Source organism: Phocoena sinus, chromosome 11, assembly GCF_008692025.1.
Source record: "Phocoena sinus isolate mPhoSin1 chromosome 11, mPhoSin1.pri, whole genome shotgun sequence".
NCBI lineage: Eukaryota > Metazoa > Chordata > Mammalia > Artiodactyla > Phocoenidae > Phocoena > Phocoena sinus.
In genome coordinates, this window is record NC_045773.1 from 32,066,709 (window position 1) to 32,092,297 (window position 25,589).

The 25,589-nt window shown below is 39.3% G+C and overlaps 1 protein-coding gene across 2 annotated transcripts in view; it reads left to right on the forward strand.

Annotated features, from left to right (window-relative positions):
• HESX1 (HESX homeobox 1) overlaps positions 1 to 21,483 on the forward strand; it is a 38,461-nt gene extending 16,978 nt beyond the window's left edge. Inside the window, exons 1-4 of one of the 2 annotated variants that reach the window (XM_032648585.1) lie at positions 18,982 to 19,930; positions 20,063 to 20,262; positions 20,553 to 20,654; positions 20,751 to 21,483. In XM_032648585.1, the coding sequence (XP_032504476.1) occupies positions 19,924 to 19,930; positions 20,063 to 20,262; positions 20,553 to 20,654; positions 20,751 to 20,849 (408 nt within the window). In that variant the 5' untranslated portion in view covers positions 18,982 to 19,923 and the 3' untranslated portion in view covers positions 20,850 to 21,483. Of the gene's footprint in view, positions 1 to 18,981; positions 19,931 to 20,062; positions 20,263 to 20,552; positions 20,655 to 20,750 lie in introns of those variants that run through there. The other variant, XM_032648584.1, reaches the window with a different exon arrangement.
• Positions 21,484 to 25,589: the final 4,106 nt, after the last annotated feature.

A 25,589-nucleotide genomic window follows, 5' to 3' on the forward strand; every position in this document is an offset into this window, starting at 1 on the left:
TTTAAAGGGTCAAGTAAATATTTAGGAAGAAGTCTTTGGTTCCAGCTGAGGATGGTGAGAGGCACACCATTTCCAGAATCACCTAGAGAGCTTGGGAATCTTCCCACTTACAAACATCCCCTGAAAGACTCCATCAATCTGAAATTCTGGGGTAATTCATGCTCATTTTGAGAGTATAATATATAATGCAAATAATTCTAGATGTTACCTAATAAATCACTCCTTAATGAGACTCACTTTAACAGATAATTCAGCTGTTTTCTTAGCATTCAGCTGAGATGAACCAAATTCAAGAAATGAGTATATTAATTGATATTTTGGGAACCCGAGTCATTCCATCGACTCTAAAACATTTGAACCAGTGGTCGAGTGGGGAGAAGCTTTGGGCAATTGGAGGGTAAAATCAAAAGCTCTGAGGAGTGTGTTCCAAAAGAGGTGGGTGGGCAGCCAGGACCAACCGATTCTTCATTGTGCCCATTGCAAACCACCCTCTAGTCTTTGACCTTAATATTAATGTTGCTTTTGCTCTTTGCCACAGCATCCTTAGATTGCAAATTTGTGGCTAAAACATAAATCCTTGGAAAGGCAAATTCCATAGCTTCTACTTTCTTGACTGAAAAGAATAAAACTTTATTTCTAGGATAATTGTATATGCCTGTTTCTTTTATGGTTGCCTTGATTCATTTTTGGAAGATGAGGACATTGTAAACTAATTTCTTTGACCAAGCCAAGAGCTGTGAAACTAAGCAGCATCATTCCTGTTTCTGTTGGGAGGTGAATAAATGCATGGGCGTGAGCTCATGGACATGGACTGTGGAGCCAGCCTAGCTGGCTTTGAATCCTGGCCTTTACTAGTTCTGTGACTTGAGTCAAGTTACTTAACTTCTCTGTGTCTCCATTTCATCATCTAAAAAATGGGGCTTAATATAGAGAACCTACATGATAGAGTCGGGAAGATGATTAATGAGCTTTCAGAATAGTGCTGGGCACAATAAGCATCCAGTAAAAATCAGCTAAGTATTCCCTTCATGATTTACTCTTAAATATTAAATGTTTCAGTGCTTTTAAGGCAGCTTTCATTTTCTTCATTTGTCCCTCTTTATCATAACTAAAGAAGCCAATATTTTCTAAATCAGAAGATTGTCCTCATTGTCTTAGAAAATCCTGATACTATTTTAAATAATATTACCGTTACCCTTGCTAGTGTTGTTTCACTTTGATTTAGGGGCTTTTGTGGTCAAATCAAAAAATGTTTAATCAATATATATATATTGTGATATTCTGGAGAAATGGTGTAGGTACCAAACCAGCAAAGGCTATTACTCTGTTTTTGTTTTTTGGTGTTTGGCAGTGTGGGGAGGGGAGATGCCCTCAGATTAAAAGATACAAGATCTTCACGACATTCCTACTTCCCAGAAGTTCTGGGGAGCAATAGGCAAGTCAGTGGAGAAGAGGTTGCTCTTAGAGAAACCAATAAGTCCCATGACAGGTTAATCACTGAAATCATTTTACTTTCTATGGAACCACAGAGGGCAGTGAAAAAACAGTTACAGAGAATTGATTAAACCAGTACTGTTTATATCATGGCTGATGCAGTGAAGTCTCAGAGTTAATCAGGACATCCTTCTAAGAACACTAGATGGTGCTCTGAATTTAGTTTTAGGATTCACACTACCTCAGGAAATGGCTGTCGTCATTCAACAAATATTTATTAGGTAATGAACAAAATATTCGAAATCTCTGCCCTTGCGGAGCTTCAGTTTAGTGGAGACTGTAGGAAGAGAGACAATGAAAAATAAACATAATATGTAGTATTAGAAGTATATCAGTAGTATATTAGAAAGTGGGGAGCGCTATGGAAAGCAGCAGGGAAAATGGGATGAGGGGCAGTTGCAATTTTAAATAAGCTTGTCAGAGTAGACTTCATTGAGAAGGTGACATCTGAACAAAAACTTGCGTCACTGGAGTGAGCAGTGGGGACATCTGAGGAGAAGGTGTTCCGGGAGAGGAGCAACCTGGCAGACGCCCTAATCCCTAAAGCAGGAGTGGCTGGCTATTTTGAGAATTGCATAGAGATCAGGATGGCAGGAAAGGTGTGAGGATTTTGACTTCTACCCTGATTTTGGATAAAAACACCTTTATTTATTTTTTTAATATTATTTATTTGTTTTTGGCTGTGCCGGGTCTTAGTTGTGGCACATGGGATCTTTTTTCAGTTGTGGCATGTGGGCTTCTTAGTTGCAACATGCGGGCTTCTTAGATGCGATATGCAGACTCTTAGTTGTGGCATGCGGACTCTTAGTTGCAGTGTGCATGTGGGATCTAGTTCCCCTACCAGGGATCGAACCCGGGCCCCCTGCATTGGGAGCACAGAGTCTTACCCATGGGACCACCAGGGAAGTCCCAAAAACATCTTTAACTGAGGTTGTGATTTGAAACAAATGTTGGAGAAACTGTATAAATTAGTGATATGAGATATCATAAATCATGGTCAAATTAACATTGTCTTAAGTAAACTCAATACTTTATGAGATGTATTGGTTTAAAGGAAAAATTACATGAGTGATTTAGCTAAGTCATGTTCTATATACAGGGTCAAAAGTAAAGTCTTAATAACAGGAGACAATGATTTCTTGTAAAAACAGCTGTATGTTCTTTTCTCTTCCCTTTCTGAATAGTTCAGCCCTAAAGCCATTAGGTGTGGCCAAATAAAGTAGGAGTCTATGCAGGGTGGGTAGGCATGGGGGGCTCAGAACGGGGTGTTGGAGCCAGCAGGGGCAAGGAGGGCGTCCTCACAAAGGGGCACCCTGGTGTGGGGTGCCAGAGCCCGTGCAAGGTGAGCCCCCTCATCTACATAGGGGGGGCATCAGAGCACAAGATGGGTAAAAACAGCATTTTGGTTGGAGGGGCAGCCCCCAAGCAGCAGGATGTTGGAGCAAATGTGGGGTGAGGGTGCCTGAGAGGGCTGTTTCGGAGTCCAAGCATGATGAGGAGGGCTTTTGTTCAGGTTGGAAGCCTGCTGCAGGACTTCAGAACACAAGGGGTGTGGAGAATATCCATGAAGAAGGGCAGCCTAGTGCAGGGTCTCAGAGTCCCAGAGGGGTGAAGAAGGTATCCACACAGAGTGCTTGGGTGTGCGGTGTCAGAACCCAAGCAGGGAGAGAAGGGCTTTTGTGCACCTAGGATAGGTTATTGGTACTCTAGTGCAGTAAGGAAGGCTTCCATGAAGTAGGGCAGCCTGGGATGAGGCGTCAGAGCTCAAGTGAGGAATTAGGGCATCTTTGCGGGGAAGGAGTGGTAGCAATGGCAGTTTGGTTACACAGGGGGATAGATGCAATAGGTAAATATATTGAGGATAAGGGAAGCCAGATTTCTCACTGTCAGAGAAGGGAATTACAAATATGGAAAGGGGGAAAGTTTAGAATGAATCCGCTGGTACGAGACTGGAATTAGAGGTGTGTATGTGAACTCACAGATTTCAACAAATGTATAGGAGTAAGTAAACTGGATGTAAAGTGCGTATATGTCACATACCTGCATGTGTTTCTTAGCTTTTTCATCGAGAAGGCTTGTGAGCAGAGATGCCCCAATAACAATGAATGCACATATGAGTCCATATCTTGGCTTCCAAACCCCATTCTCCGTTAAAAAGAATTAGGGCTCCTTGGAGAAATGGCTGACACTAGGGCTAGAGCAAGAAAAGAACAAGATGTGCCTGAGACATCTTGTTGTGCTAGAAAGCAGAAAGTGCTCAAAACTGATGTGTCAAAAGAACACAGAAGTCAGCTTGAAGGGGGATCCCATTAGCCAAATCAGGGGAAATTTCAACGTCACAATAAATAATGAGATTCTAACTCATTAAATAAAATAGGAGAGACTTCCCCAGTGGTGCAGTGGTTAAGAATCCGCCGGTCGGGCTTCCTTGGTGGCGCAGTGGTTGAGAGTCCGTCCGCCTGCCGATGCAGGGGACACGGGTTCGTGCCCCGGTCCGCGAAGATCCCACATGCCGCGGAGCGGCTGGGCCCGTGAGCCCTGGCCGCTGAGCCTGCGCGTCCGGAGCTGGTGCTCCGCAATGGGAGAGGCCACAACAGTGAGAGGCCCGCATACCGCAAAAAAAAAAAAGAATCCGCCTGCCAAGGCAGGGGACACGGGTTGTAGCCCTGGTCCAGGAAGATCCCACATGCCGCGGAGCAACCAAGCCCATGCGCCACAACTACCAAGCCTGCGCTCTAGACCCTGTGAGCCACAACTACTGAGCCCGCGAGCCACAACTACTGAAACCCGCATGCCTAGAGCCCGTGCTCCGCGACAAGAGAAGCCACCACAATGAGCAGCCCACGCACCGCAATGAAGAGTAGCCCCTGCTCACCGCAACTAGAGAAAGCCCGCGCGCAACAACGAAGACCCAACACAGCCAAAGATAAATAAATAAATAAATAAATAAATAAAATAGGAAACCATGAGTCCCTGCTGATATAAAGAAGTGAATAAATAGAAAGTTTGTTGAGGAACAAAATATTTACATAGGCTTAAAATACCTCGCCAAAAAAATACTACATTATAAAGGTGAAAAGAGTAACTTTATAGTGGGAAAACCTGGCAGATGCCGTCTTAATCAAATGCTCAAAGTTAAAATCACCACTAATGAGACAAATCAAATTATGTGCTACCTGCTAGGAAATGAGAACACAACATCACTTTTGTGTCATCCTGCCAAAGATGCTTAACCTGAATCTAATCACGAGGAAACCTCAAACAAACCCTAAATGAAGGACTTTCTACAAAGTAACTGACTGTAATGTTCAAATGTGTCCAGGTCATGAAAGTCAAAGAAATACTAGAGGATCTGTTGCTGAGTGGATGAGACTAAAGTAACACAATTGAAGGCAGTTTGTGATTCTGAACTGGATCCTTTCACTGTAAAGGATGTTATTTGGGACAATCGTGAAATTTGAATTGGGTTTGGTGATTAGGTGGTAGTGCTGTATCAGTGTTAACTTCCTGACTTTGATGATTTTATTGTGATTATTTAGGTGAATGTCCTTGTTTGCAGGAAAACACACTAAAGTATTTAGGGGTGATGGAGCATGATGTCAGCAACTACTCTCAAATTGTTGGAGAGAAAAGTTTTTTGTACTTTACTTGCAACTTTTCTGAAAGTTTGAGATTCTTTCAAAATTAAATAGAAAACATTAAATATTAAAATGAAAATTGGTGCATAGGTATATTCATGAATAGACCAATGACATGATATGTTGCTAAATTGTTTTTCCCTTAAAGTTTTTTCAGATTTTAAAGAGAAATCATTAAGTAAATAGATGTCATGGCTGTTGACAGAAAGAAAGCGTAGCTCCTGGAGAGGGGTATGACCTCAGGGTACTCAAAGTGAAATATTCCAGAGATGATTTTTGCTCTTTTCTGCCCCTGCCCCCCATACATATATCTGCTTTAATGGGGACCCAAACACTGCCAAGAATTCTCAGGTAGTACTTATGTAAAAGGATCCACTGGTAACCATGACACCTGCCTTATTTGATTATAACCTTTTAGAAATATGTATTTATTTTAAGGCAATTCCACTAATATCTGAGTTGCTAGATTTCTGAAATGTTATTTCCAGTTATCTTCTAGTACTAAAATGAACTCATTTATTTAGGTTATATATGTGAGCTGTATAACAATAATGTTTACTATTCCAGATAAAATCCCCTAAAGTATTTTTAGAATCTTTATCATTTAACTTGCATGCTGCCAATTTTTCATCAGTTTTTTACTTTCTCAATCTGGGAACTATATTTTAATTCTGAGGTAATTCAGTTTGCTAAATACTTTGTCATTTGTTTATATGATTAGAAATACAGTTTTCAACTGGTAAACTCTCCTTCATCTCTGTTCCTTCTGTTAATGATGTCATTATCCATTTGGTCACGTAAGCTAGAAATATGGGAATCAGGTTCACTTCCTCCCTCTTACTCCCCTCAACACACACACACACACACACACCCCTATACTTGACTGGCCTTCATTACGTTGCTTTTCTCTGACCTTTTCTTGAAACATCTCTACCTGAAGGCATCTCTGAAAAGCCTTCATAGTAACATTGATAATGGTAATAAATGATAGCAAGCAGTTTACATAATGTTTACTATGTGTCAGGTGTTACTTCAAGGGCTTTGCAAGTATTATCTCATTTCATCCTCAATTAGGTACTATAATTATCCCCATTTAATTATAGAGGAAACTGAAGCACAGAGAGGCTAAGTTACATGCCCAAGGTCACATAGTTAAAAAAAGGCGCAGTGCTGGAATTTGGACCGAAGTAGTATGACACCAGAGTTGGGCTCTTACCACTCCTCAGCCCTTCTCAGTCTCACTCAAGAGATCTGGGCCCTTTTCTGCTCCCATATAGCCTCTTTTTTTTTTTGCGGTACGCGGGCCTCTCACTGTTGTGGGCTCTACCTTAGCAGAGCACAGGCTCCGGGCGCGCAGGCTCAACGGCCATGGCTCACGGGCCCAGCCGCTCCGTGGCATGTGGGATCCTCCCAGACCAGGGCACGAACCCGTGTCCCCTGTATCGGCAGGCGAACTCTCAACCACTGCGCCACCAGGGAAGCCCTCCTATAGCCTCTTGTGCACACATCTTTATTATATTCTTATATTGAGATTTTGTATTTATTGATTGGTGTTCCTAGAAGAATGAGAGAATTTTGTTATTTATATTTACAAAAGTAGAGAAAATAATGAACCCACATTACTATATTTCTATTCATTAGAGACAATGAATCCACATATACCCATCAGTCCAATGCAGCACTTATCAACATTTTGCAACACTTGCTTCAATTACCTTTGTTTTCTTTCTGGGTTTTCCTGAAGTATTTTCTTTTCTTTTTTTTTTTATAACATAAGATTTTTAAAAATTTATTTATTTAATTTATTTATTTTGGCTGCATTGGGTCTTCTTTGCTGTGCACAGGCTTTCTCTAGTTGTGGCGAGCAGGGGTACTCTTCGTTGCAGTGCGCGGGCTTCTCATTGCGGTGGCTTCTCTTGCTGCGGAGCACAGGCTCTAGGTGCACAGGCTTCAGTAGTTGTGTTGTGTGAGCTCAGTAGTTGTGGCTCACGGGCTCTAGAGCGCAAGCTCAGTAGTTGTGGCACACAGGCTTAGTTGCTCCGCGGCATGTGGGATCTTCCCGGACCAGGGCTCCAACCCGTGTCCCCTGCATTGGCAGGCAGATTCTTAATCACTGTGCCACCAGGGAAGCCCTCCTGAAGTATTTTGAACCAAAACCCAGAAACCGAAAATTTCAAATTCTGAAATTTCACCTGTAAATACTTAAGTAGAATCTCTTTTAGAAGGACATTTTTTAAAATATAACCATAATCTCATTATCACACTGAACAAAATTAATATTAATGACTACCTTCTTGATCTTGAGTTTCTTGAGGTCAGAAATCATTTCATCCCCTGGTTACCTAGTACATCCCTGATATATGCTGGAGTTTAATAAATGTTTGTTGTGATTCAAAAGGGTTGTTTTTAAGTTGATAAGAACCATGACATTTATCCTCCAGAAACAATGTTATAAATAACAATCAGGTTCTCAGGTTAACTGACAACTCTCATTTAATCTACAATGATTAGATTAAATGGCACTAACGTGTAGGCCTGAGCCTCTGGGAGCCTTAAATCCTAAACTATTTTATCTTTGATTATTGAGTCTGGGGAAATCCTGAGTCTAATTTAACCTAGCCCTGAGTTTTCTTGTTCCCACTGTCAATCTGGGGAGGACCTAAAGACAAGGGCTAGATTGGGTGGGAGTGTTCATTGATAAAGATTTCTTAGAAGGAAATATGGCAGAATCCAGTGAAAAAATAATATATTCTTTTTTTTCATAATAAATTCTGGTTTATTTTTGGGTGGTAAAGAAATAATATATTATTCAAAGAAACTTTTTCATGGAAATACTCCTGCGTATGTGCTAACAAGGTAGTCATTGTTTGTTATAGTTTAAAAAATTGGAGACAAACGTAAGTGCCATTATCAGGGGTATAGTTCAATGAATTATCGTTCTTCCACTTGATGTAGCACCAAGCAGCTGTTGAAGAATGAGGTAGAGCTGTGCGTGCTGATGTCATGTCATGTCAGTGTGGGGGAACCACATTGCAGAATAGTATGTGTGTCTGACTCCATGTGGATAAAAACGTGTGTGCATGCATCAACCTCTTTATGTCAAGGCATTCTAAAAAGACAGGAAGGAGCAGCACTAAACTGTTAGTGGTGGCCAGTGGGTTGGAGAGTAAAAATGGGGTAGAATTGAAGGGGACTATCATATTTTACTCTATGTACCATAGTATTAAATGAATTTTTGAAAAAATAGAAATATATCAGAGTTTTAGATGATTTTATATCAAAATTTTAAAATCAAGAGCTTGATATGTGCAAGGCACTATACTGAAAACAATTTTGACTGATTTGAAAGTGTAAAAATATGAAACTATACTCTTGAGGTTGAGAAGAGCAAAGCCTAAGATGTTTTCTACATGTTATAAATAGAGTGAACTTATTCTACAAATCTTTATTTAATATCTCCTGTTTGATGGGCACTGTGAGCCGTGCTGGGAGAGACAGAAGTGTGTGAAATAGTCCCAACTCTCCTGAACCTTGTAGCCACTGGGAACTATACCATGTGTCTCAAGTAACAATGATGGCTGAGGAGGGCCTGAGGAATGACAGAGTGTCACAGATATGAATTGTGCCTCAGGATTTTTAAATTTTAAGCTCAGATTTTAAAAATGAATCCCCCATCTCACTTTTTATTTAATTATAGTTTCAGAATGTCATAATGTCTAATTTGTGGATTACCCTGGAGTCATACATAAGTAGTTCATAGAAAACTGGGACTACTTTTACACATTAAAAAGCAATGACAACAATAGTAAGCACACAGAATTTACATTGCCTGTCCAGCTTACAAATGTCACTTCTTCCTAGTCCCATCCATCCATCCATCTATCCATCCATCCGTTTATTCACTCATTCAACAAATATTTATTGAATGTCTACTTTAGTGTTGCTCTAGGAGATACTGTATGTGTAATAGTAAAAAATAAAGTATTTTATTTTAGAAAACACATTTTAATATTTAAAAATACTGAGGGTCTCAAATAGAACAGTGTAATTCCTGTGCAAAAGTAAGGGGCAAATGTCATTAAAGCTTTTCTTATTGCATTTCTTTCTTATTATGCTCACAGGCTGATTTTATTTCTTATTATGTTATGACTGGTTTTTAAAAATCTCTGCCAAGGGGCTTCCCTGGTGGCGCAGTGGTTGACAATCTGCCTGCTAATGCAGGGGACACGGGTTCGAGCCCTGGTCTGGGAGGATCCCACATGCCATGGAGCAACTAGGCCCGTGAGCCACAACTACTGAGCCTGCGCATCTGGAGCCTGTGCTCCGCAACAAGAGAGGCCGCGATAGTGAGAGGCCCGCGCACCGCGATGAAGAGTGGCCCCCGCTTGCCACAACTAGAGAAAGCCCTCGCACAGAGACGAAAACCCAACACAGCAAAAATAAATAAATTAATTAATAAACTCCTACCCCCAACATCTAAAAAAAAAAAAAAATCTCTGCCAAAACACCTAACACATTGGGCATTTTTCCTGATAGTTAATGATTTGGGACTTAATTGAAATACATAATTAGAAAATAAATGTTAGCAAAGCCTGAGTTGATTTATAAGTTACTAAAGCAAAATAAAACATAAACCTCTCATCTTTTACTTCACCTTGAACATGTAAAGGTTTAAAATATAGGCTGTCCAATTTTACAATTCCTAAAGTCTCTTCAGTGTCAATGTGTCAGGCTTTTATTTCTCATCTCAAAATAATTGTTGAAAGATATTGAGGATTGATCATAGGCAAGGTTTCACAACCTTTTTCTTTGTTTTTAACTTTTTATTTTATATTGGAGTATAGTTGATTAAAAATGTTGTGTTAGTTTCAGTTGTACAACAAAGTGATTCAGTTATACATATACATGTATCTATTCTTTTTCAAGTTCTTTTCTCAATTAGGTTCACAACCTTTTTCTTAATTGATCAGTACACTTTGATGTTTATACCATGAGATCATTGGTGAAGATGTTACAGTGGCCATTAATTGATAAAATCAATAGAACAGGGAATTTGGAGACAGAAAAGTCAAGGCTCTGCCACTGCTATTTGGTGACTTCTGCAAATTACAACTGAACTCTCAGTTTGTTTTCTCAGCTACCAAATAGTGGAGGATTTATTAAAGGACTAAGCACAAATACACAAAAATGCTTTAAAAGCTATAAATCACTATAGATATTTTGTGTTTATATTCATTATAACATTACTCTAGATAAACAGCACTTATTAGAAACCAACAGTAGACATTATATTAGTGGTGAAACACTATTCTCTTGTCAGGAACAAAACAAGGATGTCTGTTTTCATTATCACTATTTTCAACATTGTTCTGTACTTCTAGACCAGCATTGTCCAACAGAACTTTCTGCGGTGATGGCAATATTCTCTGTCTGTGCTGTTCAATATAGTAGCCACTGGCCACAAGTGGCTACCTAAATGTAAATAAATTACAAGAGAATTAAATTTAAAATTTAATTGCACCAGCACTTGCACTGGCCACTTTTCAAGTGCTCATTAGCCACATGTGGCTAGTGGCTACCATATTAGATAGTGCAAACACAGAACATGTCTCTCATTTTAGAAAACTTTATGGGACTAGAAGTTCTATTTGTTTACAATTATAGAATAATGTTTAATTATAACCACATATCTATCCATCCACCAATCTATTCCACCAATCTATTTTTTATGCATTTTAAAGTTACAGACATCAATATACTTCTCCCCTAAACTCTTTAGCATGTGTATCATTAACTATAGTTCAGCACTCGTTTATGCTTCAACAGATAAAATTTTACATATAGTGAAGTGCCTAAATCTTAGAGTATTAATAATTATTGACAAGTGAATACATCTGTGTAATCCAAAAACCTAGCAAGATATAGAACATTACCATCATCCCCCATGCTTCCTGATTCTTCTTCCCATTCATTCTCTGCCTCCAACTCCAAATTCTGATTTTTTCAATATAAACTAGTTTTGTCTGTTCTGGAACATCACATCAGTAAATCAAACTTCACGTATTCTTTTGTATAAGGCTTCTTTGACTTATAATGTTTTTGAAATGCTTTTGAAATTCATCAATGTTTTTCCATATATTGATACTATATATCAATACCTTTATGTTGTTGAGTTGTATTCTACTATTGTATTATACCATAGTTTATCTGCATTCCTGTTGATAGACACCTAGTTGCCAGTTTGGGCTATTATCAGTAGAGCTTCTGTGAATATTCTCATGCAAGTCTTTTTGTGGACCTGTTTTCATTTTTCTAGGAATGGAATTGCTGGATCATAGCATAAGTATATGTTTGCTGCTAATGTATGGGATTAAATTGATTTTTGTATATTTACCTTTATAGTATGACTTCGCTAAATTCACTTATTAGTTTTAGTAGCTTTTGTAGATTCTTAAAAGTTTTCTATTGTAAACAATCATGTCATCTGTGAAAAGAGACCCTTTACTTCTTCCTTTCTGATCTATATGATCTTTATTTCTTTTTCTTTCTTTATTGCACTGGTGTTCAATAGAAATGGTGAAAGTGACCATCCTTGCTTTGTTCCTTATCTTAGGGAGAAAACATTCAATTTTTCACCACTAAATAGTATGTTAACTGATTATTTCTATAGATGCCCTTTATCAGATTGAGAAAGTTACTTCTAATCCTAATTTGCTGAAAAAAATTTTTTTTTACTAGATTTATTTATTTATTTTTGGCTGCATTGGGTCTTTGTTGCTGCGTGCGGGCTTTCTGTAGTTGTGGCAAGCGGGGGCTGCTCTTTTTTGCGGTGCGCCGACTTCTCATTGTGGTGGCTTCTCTTGTTGCAGAGCATAGGCTCTAGGCGCGCGGGCTTCAGTAGTTGTGGCACATGGGCTCAGTAGTTGTGGCTCGGGGGCTCTAGAGCACAGGCTCGGTAGCTGTGGCACACGGGCTTAGTTTCTCCACAGCACGTGGGATCTTCTCAGACCAGGGATCGAACCCGTGTCCCCTGCATTGGCAGATGGATTCTCAGCCACTGCGCCACCAGGGAAGTCCCAAGATTTTCTTTAAATGTTTGATAAACTTCACCAGTGTAGTTATCTGGGCCTGGAGTTTTCTTTGTGGGAAAGAATTTGATAACCAAGTCAGTTTCTTTAATAGATATAGAACTAGGCATGTTTTCTGTTTCATGTTGTCTCAGTTTTGGTAATCATATATTTTTCGAGATACTTGCCTATTTCATGTAAGTTGTTGAATTTACTGATATAAAGTTGTTCATTATATTCATTTATCTTTTTAATGTCTGCAATTTCTGTAGTGATATCACCTCTTTATTCCCAATATTGGTAATTTGTGTTCTATCTTTTTTTCTTGACCAGTCTACCTACAGGTTCCCCCTTCCCAGTTTTTTTTTTTTTTTTTTTTTTGGAGTATAGTTGATTTACAATGTTGTGTTAGTTTCTGCGGTACAGCAAAGTGAATCAGTTATACATATACCTATATCCACTTTTTTTTTTTTTAGATTCTTTTCCCTTATAGGCCATTTACAGAGTATTGAGTAGAGTTCCCTGTGCCCAGTTTTTTTTATGAGGAGCAGGAGCTTTTTAGATAAATTATCTAGTGCTGTATAAATCACCCAAAGCTTAGTGGTTTAAAAAAGTAGTATTCATTTAATACCTCTCACAGTTTCTCTATGTCAGGAATTCACGAGTGACTTGGATACCCAGTCCTGTCTTGGAGTCTCTGTTAATATTGTGATCAGGTGTCATTTGGGGCTTCAGTCATGTGAAGACTTGAGTAGGGCCAGAGGATTCACTTCCCAAGTGACTCATTCACATAGCTGGCAAGTTGGTGTTGACTATTGACAGGAAACCTCAGTTCCTCTCCATGTTGGCCTCTACGCATGTCATGGTAGCTGGCCTCATGTGCTTGCCAATCTTTGATTGTGAGGTTATATTTGCTTACTTTTAATCTGTGGGAATCCTGTGGACCTAAATTAGGGAGGCTTTCTTCCAGAGAGAATTTGGTCTGCTTTTGCCAGGAACCATTAATGAAGTGGCCTGAAGTAAGAGAGTTCAGTTCGGTGCCCCCCCGCCCCCGTCTACTGCTAGCCTGAGGATTAGAATCCTGGTTTCAGTGATGCTAAGGATTTTTCCCTTGTGGGTTACCTCGTATTTATCATTTGTTTACTGATCACTGCTCCCAGTTCTGATTTCATTTCTTGGTTGTTGGGTTTTTATTGTTTTGTTTGGTGAACAAACAAAATTTTCCTTACGTATGGGGATCTCAGCAATGTATTTGAAGGTATTTTTTACCCAGGATCTAATTGTTTTGTAGTTGAAGGGTCTTTCAAGGAATATGGTCCAGTATATTGCTAGAACAGAAATATCCCATTCACTCTCCAGTTTACTTCAAGTCTGGCTTTTTTCTTTACCCTCCAGTTTGCCAAGGTTGACAGTAACCCCCTTGTTAACAAACCTAGTATATTTTCACTCAGCCTCTCAGCAGCATTGACACAGCTGACCATTCATTTATTCTTTCATCTAGTATGAGCTGAATACTGTTTTGGATGCTAGAATGAACAGAACAGACAAAAATTCTAGAGATAGGAAACAGGCAGTAAACAATAAACATAATAAACAGATATATAAGGGACTTCCCTGGCAGTCCAGTGGTTAAGCCTCCATGCTTCCACTGCAGGGGGCATGGGTTCGACTCCTGATCAGGGAATTTAGATCCCACATGCTACGCTGTGCTGGCAAAAAAAAAAAAAAAACCAAAATCAAAACAACAACAAAAAAGGATATATAAAAAGGTAGTAAATGCTTTTAACAAAAATTGGAGCAGGGCAGAGGGCCTCAGGAATCCTGAAAGAGAGGTTGAAATTTTTAAAGGGGCAGGAAGAGTAAGCCTTATTGAGAAAATGATATTTGAGGAAATACTTGAAGGAGGTAACAGAGTAGTCCATGAGGATATGTGAAGGAAGAACATTCTAGGTAGTGAGAACAACCAGTGTAAACTCCTGGAGCAGGATTGTGCCTGTGTTTTCAGGAAGAGGTCCAGTGTAGCTGGAACAAAGTGAGCATGGGAGATGTAATAAGAGGTAAGATCAGATAGGGAAGGGGGGCTGGCAAATCATGTCAGAGCCTGTAGGACACTATACAGACTGACTTTTACTGAGATGGGAAGCCATTTTTTGAGCAGAGTTATGATATGAACTGACTTTTTTTTTTCCCGCCACACTGCACGGCTTGCAGGATCTTATTCCCAACCAGGGATTGAACCCGTGCCCCCTGCAGTGGAAGCACGGAGTCCTAACCACTGGACAGACAGAGAATTCCCTGAACTGACTTGTTTTTAAATGATCCCTCTGGCTGCTTACTGTGTTGATAGAAAACCATAGGAGATCAAGGATGGGAAGGAGATCAAGATCAGGAAGACCACTTGAGATGCTATTGTAGCCATCTTTCTCCTTGACCCTTTTTCCTCTCTTGGGTCAATTACTGTATCTCCTGATTTTTCTCTTGCCTTACTAGCTGTTTCCTTCTATAGTTCCTTCTCCAGCACATCTTCTCCAATTTCCAAATGTTGGAATACCTCAGACTTGGTCCTAAGATCCTTCTTGTATCTAGGTCCATTCACTGGTGATCTCATGCAAACCTCTAGCTTTTAATGGCTTTAATACCTATGATTTATGCTGGTAATGCACAAACTTGAGAGATTCAGCCCGGAGCTCATACTCATAAACCCAGTAGCCTACTTGCTATCCAAACTGGAACTCTTCACTTCTTGCCAAACCTTTCCTCTCCTAATCCAGGCTTTCACACCCCAGTAAATGACACTATATTTGCTCAAGGTGAAAAACTGTCATCTTTTTTTTTTTTTTTTTTTTTTGCGGTACGTGGGCCTCTCACTGCTGTGGCCTCTCCCGTTGTGGAGCACAGGGTCCGGACATGCAGGCTCAGCGGCCATGGCTCACGGGCCCAGCCGCTCCGTGGCATGTGGGATCTTCCTGGACCGGGGCACGAACCCGTGTCCCCTGCATCGGCAGGCGGACTCTCAACCACTGCGCCAACAGGGAAGCCCAACAGTCATCCTTAATGCCTCTCTTTCCTTCATTTCCACCAGTCCATCAGCAGGATGTGTTTTTCTATCCCTGAATGGATGAGCTATTTCCTCCACAATGCTATGTGTCAAATAACTTCAAAAATCTCAATGGCTTAAACAATGAATATTTTTCTCACTCACGATACTGTCAGTCAGTTGATGTTTGGCTGAGTTTGCCTGGGCTTGGCCTACTTGACTGCAGGCCGCAGGATGGGTTGAGGTCTGTGTGTTCATTCTGGGGCTCAGGCTGAGGGGCAGCAGCTACCCCAGGGATGACCACATGGTGATATCAGAAGCTCAGGAGGGAAAACCAGTCATGCTGGCGCATTTCAAGCTTCTGCTCACATCACTTCGCATTGGCTGAAGCAAGTCACATAGACAAGCCTAAAGCTAAGGAGTGGGAAGTACACTATATCCACTATGAGGCCACAGCAAGGGGGTGGCTATATAGTATATTATGGGGATTGAAGAATTGGTACTAATTATTCAATTACTCAGTCTCCCACAACCTCCTGAAGAATTGTATCTCTCCCCAAATCCACTATTAGCCTTCATCTCTTGCCCCAGACAGCTATCTCTGTTTTCATCATACCTAGAGCAATGCCTGGCATTAGTGTATGCTCAGTAAAAAAGTATTGAATAAACAACTCCCAACTGATCTTTCTGGTTACATTTGTCACTCTTTAGTCTCTTTCTACGTAGCAGCCAGGGTGGGGTTTTAAAACCGTAAATCCTATCTGTGATATAATAAAAAGAAATATATTTGGTCTTTTTCCCAAGTTCCAGGCACACAGCTACTAAATTTCTTGGAATTTCCTGGATAATAAGAGTGATAGGAGCATCTTTTATTCTAATGACATGACTCTTGGTGGGTTCTAGATAGCTTCAAGGTGGGGGCTGGTTGCCAGAAAGACCAAACCTAGATTAGAGGCTTGCAACTTTCAGCCCCACCTCCCAACCTCAGGGGAGGGGAGAGGGGCTGGAGATTGAGATCAATCACCAATAGCCAATGATTTATTCAGTGTTGCCTATGTAATGAAGCTTCCATAAAAACCCCTAAAGGACAGGGTTCAGAGAGCTTCCAGGCTGGCGAACACATTGAAATGGTGTTCACTGGGAGGGTGGTGTGCCCAGAGAGGGCATGGAAGCTCTCTGACCTTTCCCCCGTACCTTGCCCTATGCATCTCTTCTGTTTGACTGTTTCCGAGTTGTATTCCTTATAATAAACTAGTAAACATAAGCAACATGCCTTCCTGAGTTCTGTGAGCCATTCTAGCAAATAATTGAACCTGAGCAGTGGGTCGTGGGAACCCCAGATGTACAGTCGGTTGGTCAGAAGTACACGTGGCAACTTGGGACTTGCAAACTAGTTTCTAAAGTGGGGGCAGTCTCGTGGGACTGAGCCCTTAACCTGTGGGGTCTGCACTAGCTCCAGGTAGTTAGTGTCAGAATTGAATTGTAGGACACCCTGTTGATGTCTGCAGAGAACTGGAGAATTGCTCGGTGTGGAAAAACCCATACACATTTGGTGTCAGAAGTGTTGTGAGTAAAAACAGCTCAGACTATCATATTAGTCCCAATTTAAAACCCTGCCGTGGGTTCCCTTTGCTCTTGAACTCCTTACAATGGTCTTTATAAAGGCATCTCTTATCCAGCCAGGCCTGGCTCTCCAAACAATAGCATCTGGTACCACTCACTTCCCTCTGGCTAACTGCCCTTTTCTTCCTCAAATATTCCAATGCTTTTCAGCTGCAAGACCTTTGTACTTGCTGTTCTTCTGACTGGAATGCTTTTTCTCAAGATCCTGGCATACTAGCTTTCTCTCATCCTCAGCTTCAGCTAAAATGTCACCTCCTTAGAGAGGCCTCCCTGACCATCAATACTTAAAGACCCTCTTCCCTTTCCACCCCTACCCCTGTTATGTTTTATCACCATCACCTTGTTTATTCCTTTCATTGAGTTTATCACTCTGTAAAATTACCTTGTTTTGTTTATCACTAATCTCTAGCACCTAGAATGGTGTCCGGCACAGGTTAAGTGCTGTATAAAAATTCATTATATGAGTACATGGGAAAACATTTCTTCCACATTTTAAAAGAAATTCTTTGCTATCTTTTATTTCCATCTACTCATCCATATATAAAATGTTATAAGTAAGTCCAGATAAAATCAACTCAGGAGAAATAAAAATATTGCAATGTTTGTGTTCTTAAAGAAGAAATTAGGGACTGGAGTTGCTTCAGCCTGTGTTGTGGCATCCTTGAAACTTGTGCCTCTAGGGCACTGATCTGTGGGGTTGAAGGTCTCGGTGAGGCCTCCTTCCACCTCCCTTACCTGACTTACCTTTTCTCTTTTTCCATTCTCATCCCTAGTTAATGTACGAGATTATTTACTTATTTACACTTATTGTTTGTTGCCTGTCTCCCCACTCCCACCCCCGCTGTGAGCTTCATGGGCACATGAAGGCAAGGATCCTATTCTGTTTTTTCTGGTACTCAGTAGATGTTCACCCAACTGCGGGATGAATGGATGAATGCATGAATGTTTCAAAGGAGAGAAAGGAATCTGGGAGGTTCTGAATCAATCTCTTCCTCCAGGTCTTCCCAGAGTAAGGTCACCCTCACCATTGCACAGTCTATCTCCCAAGATACTACAGGCAAAACCTCCACAAGGTATAAATGTTTTACTAGTTTATTCATTGTCAGGATGGTTTTACTTGTATATTTATAAATCTATCTTGTGTGCCTGTTGATGCTTTGTGTGTGAATCCTTTATTCACTCTAGAGCTAGTGTAAGGAGGAATTTAGCTTGGTATTTATGACATTGTGATAGGAAGTGACATCATGATAGGGCAAAATCTGATGAAGTTGAGCTCAGTCCTGTAGAGGCTGTTTCCTCTATGACACAGACTACTTTTCCTCTTCCCACAAGAAAAGCCTAATAGTTGTTTAAATGCTGGATAAAGCTGAGCAGTTAAATTTATCATCAAGAAGGTATTGGAAGAAGAGGAGCAGGAGAGTACAAGAACTAAAAGTGTCACAACTTTGGTAGGAAGTGGCCACTTCAGAATCTTCCCAATTAGCAGGTGTGTTTCTCTTTTAATTTCATGTTTTCTTAGGATGATGACATTAAAATATTCTGTTCTTGGTTATTTTTCACAAACCTTATTGTCCTCATGAAAACCCTCCAGTCCCTCAAAATATCAACAGAGAGAAATCTTTCTTTAAAAGATAAACTGTTTTTTTTTCTTTGAAACAACTATGTTGGGAGAGAAATTCTTCCTTTAGTTTGAATAGTCATACTTTTTAGTTGCTTGGAGGCGGTTACATATGAATCTTCATATAAACTTGTATCTATCTCATTTAAAAGAAAAGATGAAAGAAGAGAATTAGCTCATTAATTATTTAAAATACTTGGTGCAACTGTTCCTTATGAATTAATCGAGGCACTTGGAAGACAATTAAACTCAGTGTTAATAACATTGCCAACCTTTTCCAGTATGCTGCACTCCAGATACTATTGTGTTTTCATTGACAACATTCACTATTACATATGCATGTGAAAAACAGGCCTTTTCATCAGAATTACTATAATAGCATTAAGGGATTATTATTTTTTCCGATTTCTTTGGAAGAAAATTCACTTAAATTAGATTATTTATTACTTGACTGCTCTCCTCTCTTGCCTGTATTAGGTAACTGGAGTTCATGAAAGTATAAACTTCAGAATAAAAAGCATGATTTTATACATTAATGATTTCAAATAAAAGAGGAGTGTTAGTCTGTGCATCACTTCTTTTTGAGAAAGTTAAGTCTGTGTTCTGCTTAGGAGAGATAACACTTTTTGTCCCTGTACGTGGCCCCCCTGATGTAACCATTAGTTGCTAATTACTTGCAAACAAATAAACAATTAACTCCTGGAGCTGCTGGCTGGGCCAGTGTTCATTGACATGCTAAAACTTTCTAAGACAGGATTTTAATTAGTGACGTTCTAAATCCAGCCCCCATCGTCAGCGGAGCCATAAGGTGAACTGCAGGAAGGTTCAGCCCGGTACACGTGGGGCAGAGCCAGCCAGGGAGGAGTGGAGAGGCCAGAGCTATAGCTCTGTGCAGCCCACACGAGGATGTCTCCCAGCCTTCAAGAAGGTGCTCGGCTTGGGAAAAGCAAACCCCTGCCCTGCTCCTTTTCAATTGAGAGCATCTTAGGACTGGACCAGAAGAAAGACTGTGTTCCATCAATGAAACCCCACAGGCCCTGGGCAGACACCTGCGGCTCTTCAGGTACGCCACAACTTAATTTTTAAAATTCTTTGTTAATTAGTTTGCAATGTTTAATTTGACCTTTTTTTCGTACTACATAGACTTAGAGAAAAACTGCAATTTCATCCAATTACATAATTGAAGAATCTAGCACTTTTAATGCCTCCAGCTGAGTCCTATGGGAAATAAAAAGAACATCGGCCTTAGATCCAAGTGGATATGAAGTTCACCCACAGGAAATGCCAAGAATCTTCATTTTCTTCAGAAGATCTCTGGGTGTATTTGCCATATCAGATATTCTAAATCTCTTTTCACTGAAAAATAAATGACATTCAGAGGCCAAAATATGTCCTCTATCAGCAAGGCAGGGTTTTCATTTTTGTTTGCTTCTTGGATTTTGGTCGATGAAAGGTCAGTTCTCCTGTGAAACCCAGAAGAATTCTACTAGGAAAATTAAAGACAAGTTCCTGAAATTACTTCTTATAGAACTTTGTGGAATATAGAATTGGACATCTAAGGTGGGATTTATTTTTCTGTTTTTAGGGAAAGAGGTTAACCTATGTCTACATGTCCCGAGTCTTCCTAATGGGATCTCATTACCTTGTACTGTGGATCACTCAGTGCCGGAAGAAAGTGTTTTGAAATATGAAGATTACTTTTTAGCCTCAGAAAGACTTTCTTTGAAAAGAGAGTTGAGTTGGTATAGAGGCCGAAGACCCAGAACCGCTTTTACTCAAAACCAGGTAGGAAGTTTTTTCAACCAACGATCGTAATACAAAGGCTTTAACTGACACCCTGTTGGGCAAAAGCCTATCCACCTTGGGATCTCAGTTTAGAATCCTTATTAATGAAACAATAGACTGTATCTCTCTCTCTCTCTTTAACAGTTTCTGGATAGTAATTTTTTTTTAAAAAGGCATACAGATTAATTGCCCAAGATTTAAATGCAATTATGTTGCTATACAAATTAAAGTCTATTTTATGATAACATACCAAAGATCAACACTTTAAATAACTGTTTCCTTATTCTTAGATTGAAGTGTTGGAAAATGTCTTTAGAGTAAACTGCTATCCTGGCATTGATATCAGAGAAGACTTAGCTCAAAAATTGAACCTAGAGGAAGACAGAATCCAGGTAATTTTTTAATTTAGTTATTACTTGTGGTAATTAAAATGTTAAGAATAATAAAATAACATTTCTCAGATCTGTTTTCTTTTTCCTTAATTTTAGATCTGGTTCCAAAATCGGCGTGCAAAGCTGAAAAGATCCCATAGAGAATCACAGTTTCTCATGGCCAAAAAAAATTTCAACACAGATCTCCTGGAATAGATAGAAAACTAAACATGGGGAATTATCTTCCAATTGTGGAATATAAAGAATCAATGGGGATATCAAGTGTTAAAAATGTGATGTTTTCTTTTCTGTGTTTAATCTGAGTATTGTCTTTTTTTTCTGAAAATATATTGTAAATAATTACTATTATAACATGGTACCTATTATACTTGGGCACTTTTAGTTACAATAAAGGCCTTTCCTATATATTTTAATAAACTTTTTCAGAAAAAGCCAGCTATTTTTTGTGAGCAAATTTAATCTAATAAATTCGTTTGCTAAAATCAGTAAACTCATGACTAATTGACTCCACAAATGGATTCCATTTACAAAATAATTCAAGTCAAATAATCTGAAGAATGGCACAAAGGTGTGATTTGTTTCAATAAGTTTCCTTCAACTGCATTTTGAAACATTATACTTAAACATATTAGTGTGATTTATTCGTGAATCTTTTGTTCCTCTTGATTTCTGGCAGAAAGCAGTGAGAATTTCTCACTATATATCAACACAAATCCGTATAGCATTCCAGTTTCAAGTTGTTTTTTTTTAAAGCAAAGTTATTATTGCCAAAGTAGAGATGTAAAATCATGAGTTGTCTTATTCATGCCATTAGTATTGCATTGCACAAAAGAACTGAGCTACAAATAAATGCAAATTTTAAAATATTTTTCTAGTCCACTTAATGTTGTGCTTTACTTGCATTCATCAAAGTAAGAATGATCATCTGGCTTGTATCTATTTCCAGTTTAGTGATTTCCAATCACCTGTATATTTTGTTACAAGTAATATGTTGACTGAGGAGGTAAGATAAATCTCCTGCCTTTTGTATATGTTCTGACATTGTCACTGGTAATAATCAGGGCACTTTCTGGGCCAAAACTGTATTTTCTTTGCATTTGCCACTGTACCTGCCAGTTAAAGACAGGAATAAGATAAGATGCGTCACAAGGGAGTCCTGCCACTGGAGATCTGGGTATTTATTTTCCAGTTAATTAACGGAAGGCCAAAGTGGGTGTTCTTTTTGATATGAGCTGGAGAACGCTGACTTTGTTTCCTGGAAGCTGTATTTCAAGTTTGCCCATTTGGATTGAATTCTCCCTTGCTTGCGTTTTTTTCCTTCCTATTCCTCTGCCCTTCTTTTCTCTTCCGGTAATGACCAGAGTAGAATAATTCTTGTTGAATTATTGAGTCTCTGCCCATTATATATTTTTTCTTTCATTTTTTAATTGCATGGAAAAGACTAGAGGAGTTTGTATCTTATTGCTGAGGAAAAGTACCATGACTCAGATTTTAGAGCTTTTAAAAAATCATTTACTGAGAACAATTTGGGGTAGAGAGCTCTGTGTCCCAACAGCTGGTCAGCAGTAAGCTGTGCTTATCCTGTTTCACTATTGCTGAGATGGAGAGAGAGGAGGAAGAGAAGGGCAGCAGGGAAGTAACTGGAAGAGCAGAAGCATTAAATGTTTTCCAAGAAGTCTGTGCTGTCACCCTGTGGGGCCACTTTTGCTAACATAAAGAGCTGCTTTCAGTAATATTATAAAATTCAAAGCACTATTTATAAAATATATTAGTCACAATTTATCCACCAAGAGCTTTCTTTGCTCTTCGTAGGTTCCTATGAAATCATATTAAGGTGGAGGACTAGAAGTCACCAGGAGTGGGTTTGAGGGGAAAGGATCATGTGATGGGTAAGCTTTTTCAAATAGCCATTTATTTTAATCCCAAAGGTCATGTTTACATACTGTAAACAATTCAAGCATTATAGAAGTAGAGTAAAACCTCCCTCAAATCTCATCCTTCACAGATAACCATCATTAAACATTTTTGTAGATCTTTCTGTGTATAAAAGCACATATATATCTATACATGTATATACACACATGTGTATATGTTTGTTGTTTTTGCTGTTGTTATTTTTTATAATGTCATCACACTTGACATTCTGTGCATCTTTCTAACATCTTGCAGTTTCGGAGATATAGCTCTGTCTCCATCTTAATGTTTGCTTGTCTTAGCAAGTCCTGTGTATAACTAACTATTTCACAATGTTAATATTTAAGTATTTTTGAACTAGTACTTTTCACAAATTGAGATTTTTCAAAGAGTAATCATAGGTTATCTAGAATTTATCTAAAATTAAACCTAACCCCCAAATCTGAGAAGTATGAGGATTCTGTATAAAATTATAGACTTTAGAAAAAAATGAAACAGCATCACAAACATTGATCAACGACTAGAAGTGCAATTAAACTTTTTTTTTTTTTTGGCCACACTGCACGGCATGCGGAATCTCAGTTCCCCCACCAGGGATCGAACATGTACCCCTTGCAGTAGAAGTGTGGAGTCTTAACCACTGGACTGCCAGGAAGTCCCTAAACTTTTTTTTTTTTTTTTTTTTTTTTGCGGTACTCGGGCCTCTCACTGTTGTGGCCTCTCCCGTTGCGGAGCACAGGCTCCAGACACACAGGCTCAACGGCCATGGCTCACAGGCCTAGCTGCTCCGTGGCATGTGGGATCTTCCTGGACCGGGGCACGAACCCGTGTCCCCTGCATCGGCAGGCGGACTCTCAACCACTGCGCCACCAGGGAAGCCCCCTAAACTATTTTTTAATTATACAAACTTACCATATCTATAAAAAGTCTGGTGAGGAAAGAAATGTAGTAACTCTAGAATATCATTATCTCATTATTTTCCAGTGACAGCTTAATATAACTGATTTATGTGATTCTAAAATTCAATTTTGTGTATAATTGAAATAGTGTTTATAACCAGTTATGTATTTATAACTGAAATCATTAATAATAGAAATTATGCATCTATAACTAGAACAAGTAACATTTAGAAGTCAGAAAAAATTAAATATAAAATTTGTAATATTAAAGAAGTAACTATGAATGTAATATGCACATCCTTTTATATTTTCAGATACTAATAACAATATTATTAAATATTGTGAAGTGAGTTCATAATATGTAAGAATATTCAAGAAGTAAGATAATATACAAGATCACTAGTGTATTTACCCTAAAATCATTTCCAAAAACCTAAAAGATAAAAGGCTGATCTTGTTAAAGGAAATAATGGGTCAGTAACTCTCTTTAACAATTAAAATTGCTAGTAAATTGGAGAGAATATGATGATATTCAAGGGAAAAACTGGACTTCAGCTTTGAGGAAAAATCAAGCAAGATGAAAATGGAAATGAAAACCCCAGATAAAATTATCTTTCCCTCAAAACACGAAGGCTCTCTCTAATCCACAGCTTAACTCTGCTGCAAGTAATTCCAAGCCTTTGTCTCCATTAATGCCTAGGACAAGGTGAACAGTAGTAACAAATCAAACTAATGCAGTCAGGCTAATACCTGGAGCGTCTCTATTATCTGTCGACTGCCTAAATAAGGTTATTTGGTCTCCCGTAATGGCATTTGTCTCTTGTGAAGCCAGCCAGACAAAGCCCGTCACTAACGAGTGCTGGTGGAAACAATGCCTGTGTGTGCTGGTGGTCAACTTTTGAGTTAATCAGTGTTAATAGCCGCTTTCACCCCCTGCATCTTGTCACACATTTATGTGAGTGGCATAAATCCCCCATTACCAAACCCAACACACACCATCAACCTGGGCCTTGTGCTTACTTCTAGTCCGTTTGCTGTACGCTAGTCCATTTATTGATACTTGATGTGGAACCCAAATCAAAGTACGACAAATAGTGACTTGCTATCTCCATTTCACCGAGCCCCATAGGACTAAAAGGCCCTCCATGTGCCTTTGGCTAAATTTAATGTTCATCTTGACTGTTCTGTCTCCTGCTGGGGCACCAACCACAGCAGCAGAGCAGCCAAGGCAGCTCTTGGTGGCTCCCACACTCTACATTCCATTAAACTCACCTTTTCCATTTTCCTCCCTCCTATTCTCTTGTTTTCCACCCTTTTCCTTTTTTGCCTGCTAATGCCTTGGTAAGCTTGTTGGTGTCAACAGGCTTTACTGCCTCCAGCAAATGAACTTTCAGCCTAAAAACTTTATTGCTTACCTTCAGTCTAGTAAAGAGTCACCAACATGTAGGAACTTAGAGTTTGTTCTCTTCCTCCAGACTTCCATGGGTAGCCTAGTGGGCTATCTCCTTTATTTAGCATTTTATGGCTGGGTGATTTCAGTGAAATAAATGATACCATAGTTTATGTCCTATTTACCACATTGTAAGCTTGAAAAACTATGCACCTATTGTATCTAGTGTTGGTCAGGAAATTGCATAACAATTTGTCGTTTTTATGAGGCCCAACCACTTTGATTGTTATTTATGGATTTGTGTTGTGCCACCACTTGATCTCTCTAGTTCAGTCAAGTCAGTCAATCAAAACATACTCATTGGAGGCAGCCTAGCCCTGTAGTCAAAAATCGGGCTATTGTCTGGTCACCTGGGTTCAAACCCCAGCAGCTATTTGACTTTGGGCCAGTTACTCAATCTCTTTAAGCCTCAGTTTCCTCATCTATAAAATGGGGATAATAATGGGACCTATTTCATAGAATCTTTGGGGGAATTAAGTGAGTTAATAGATAAGACTTAGACTAATGCCTGGCACATATAAAACACTCAGTAAATGTTAGCTCTTGTTATAATAATGTGCTAGAGATAATGTTCTAGGGAATATAGAAGTAAAGGCAGTGGTCTAGAACAGTGTTTTCATGTCTGGAACAATGTATGGCACATATTAGGTTCCAAATCAGTAGTCATAGAGC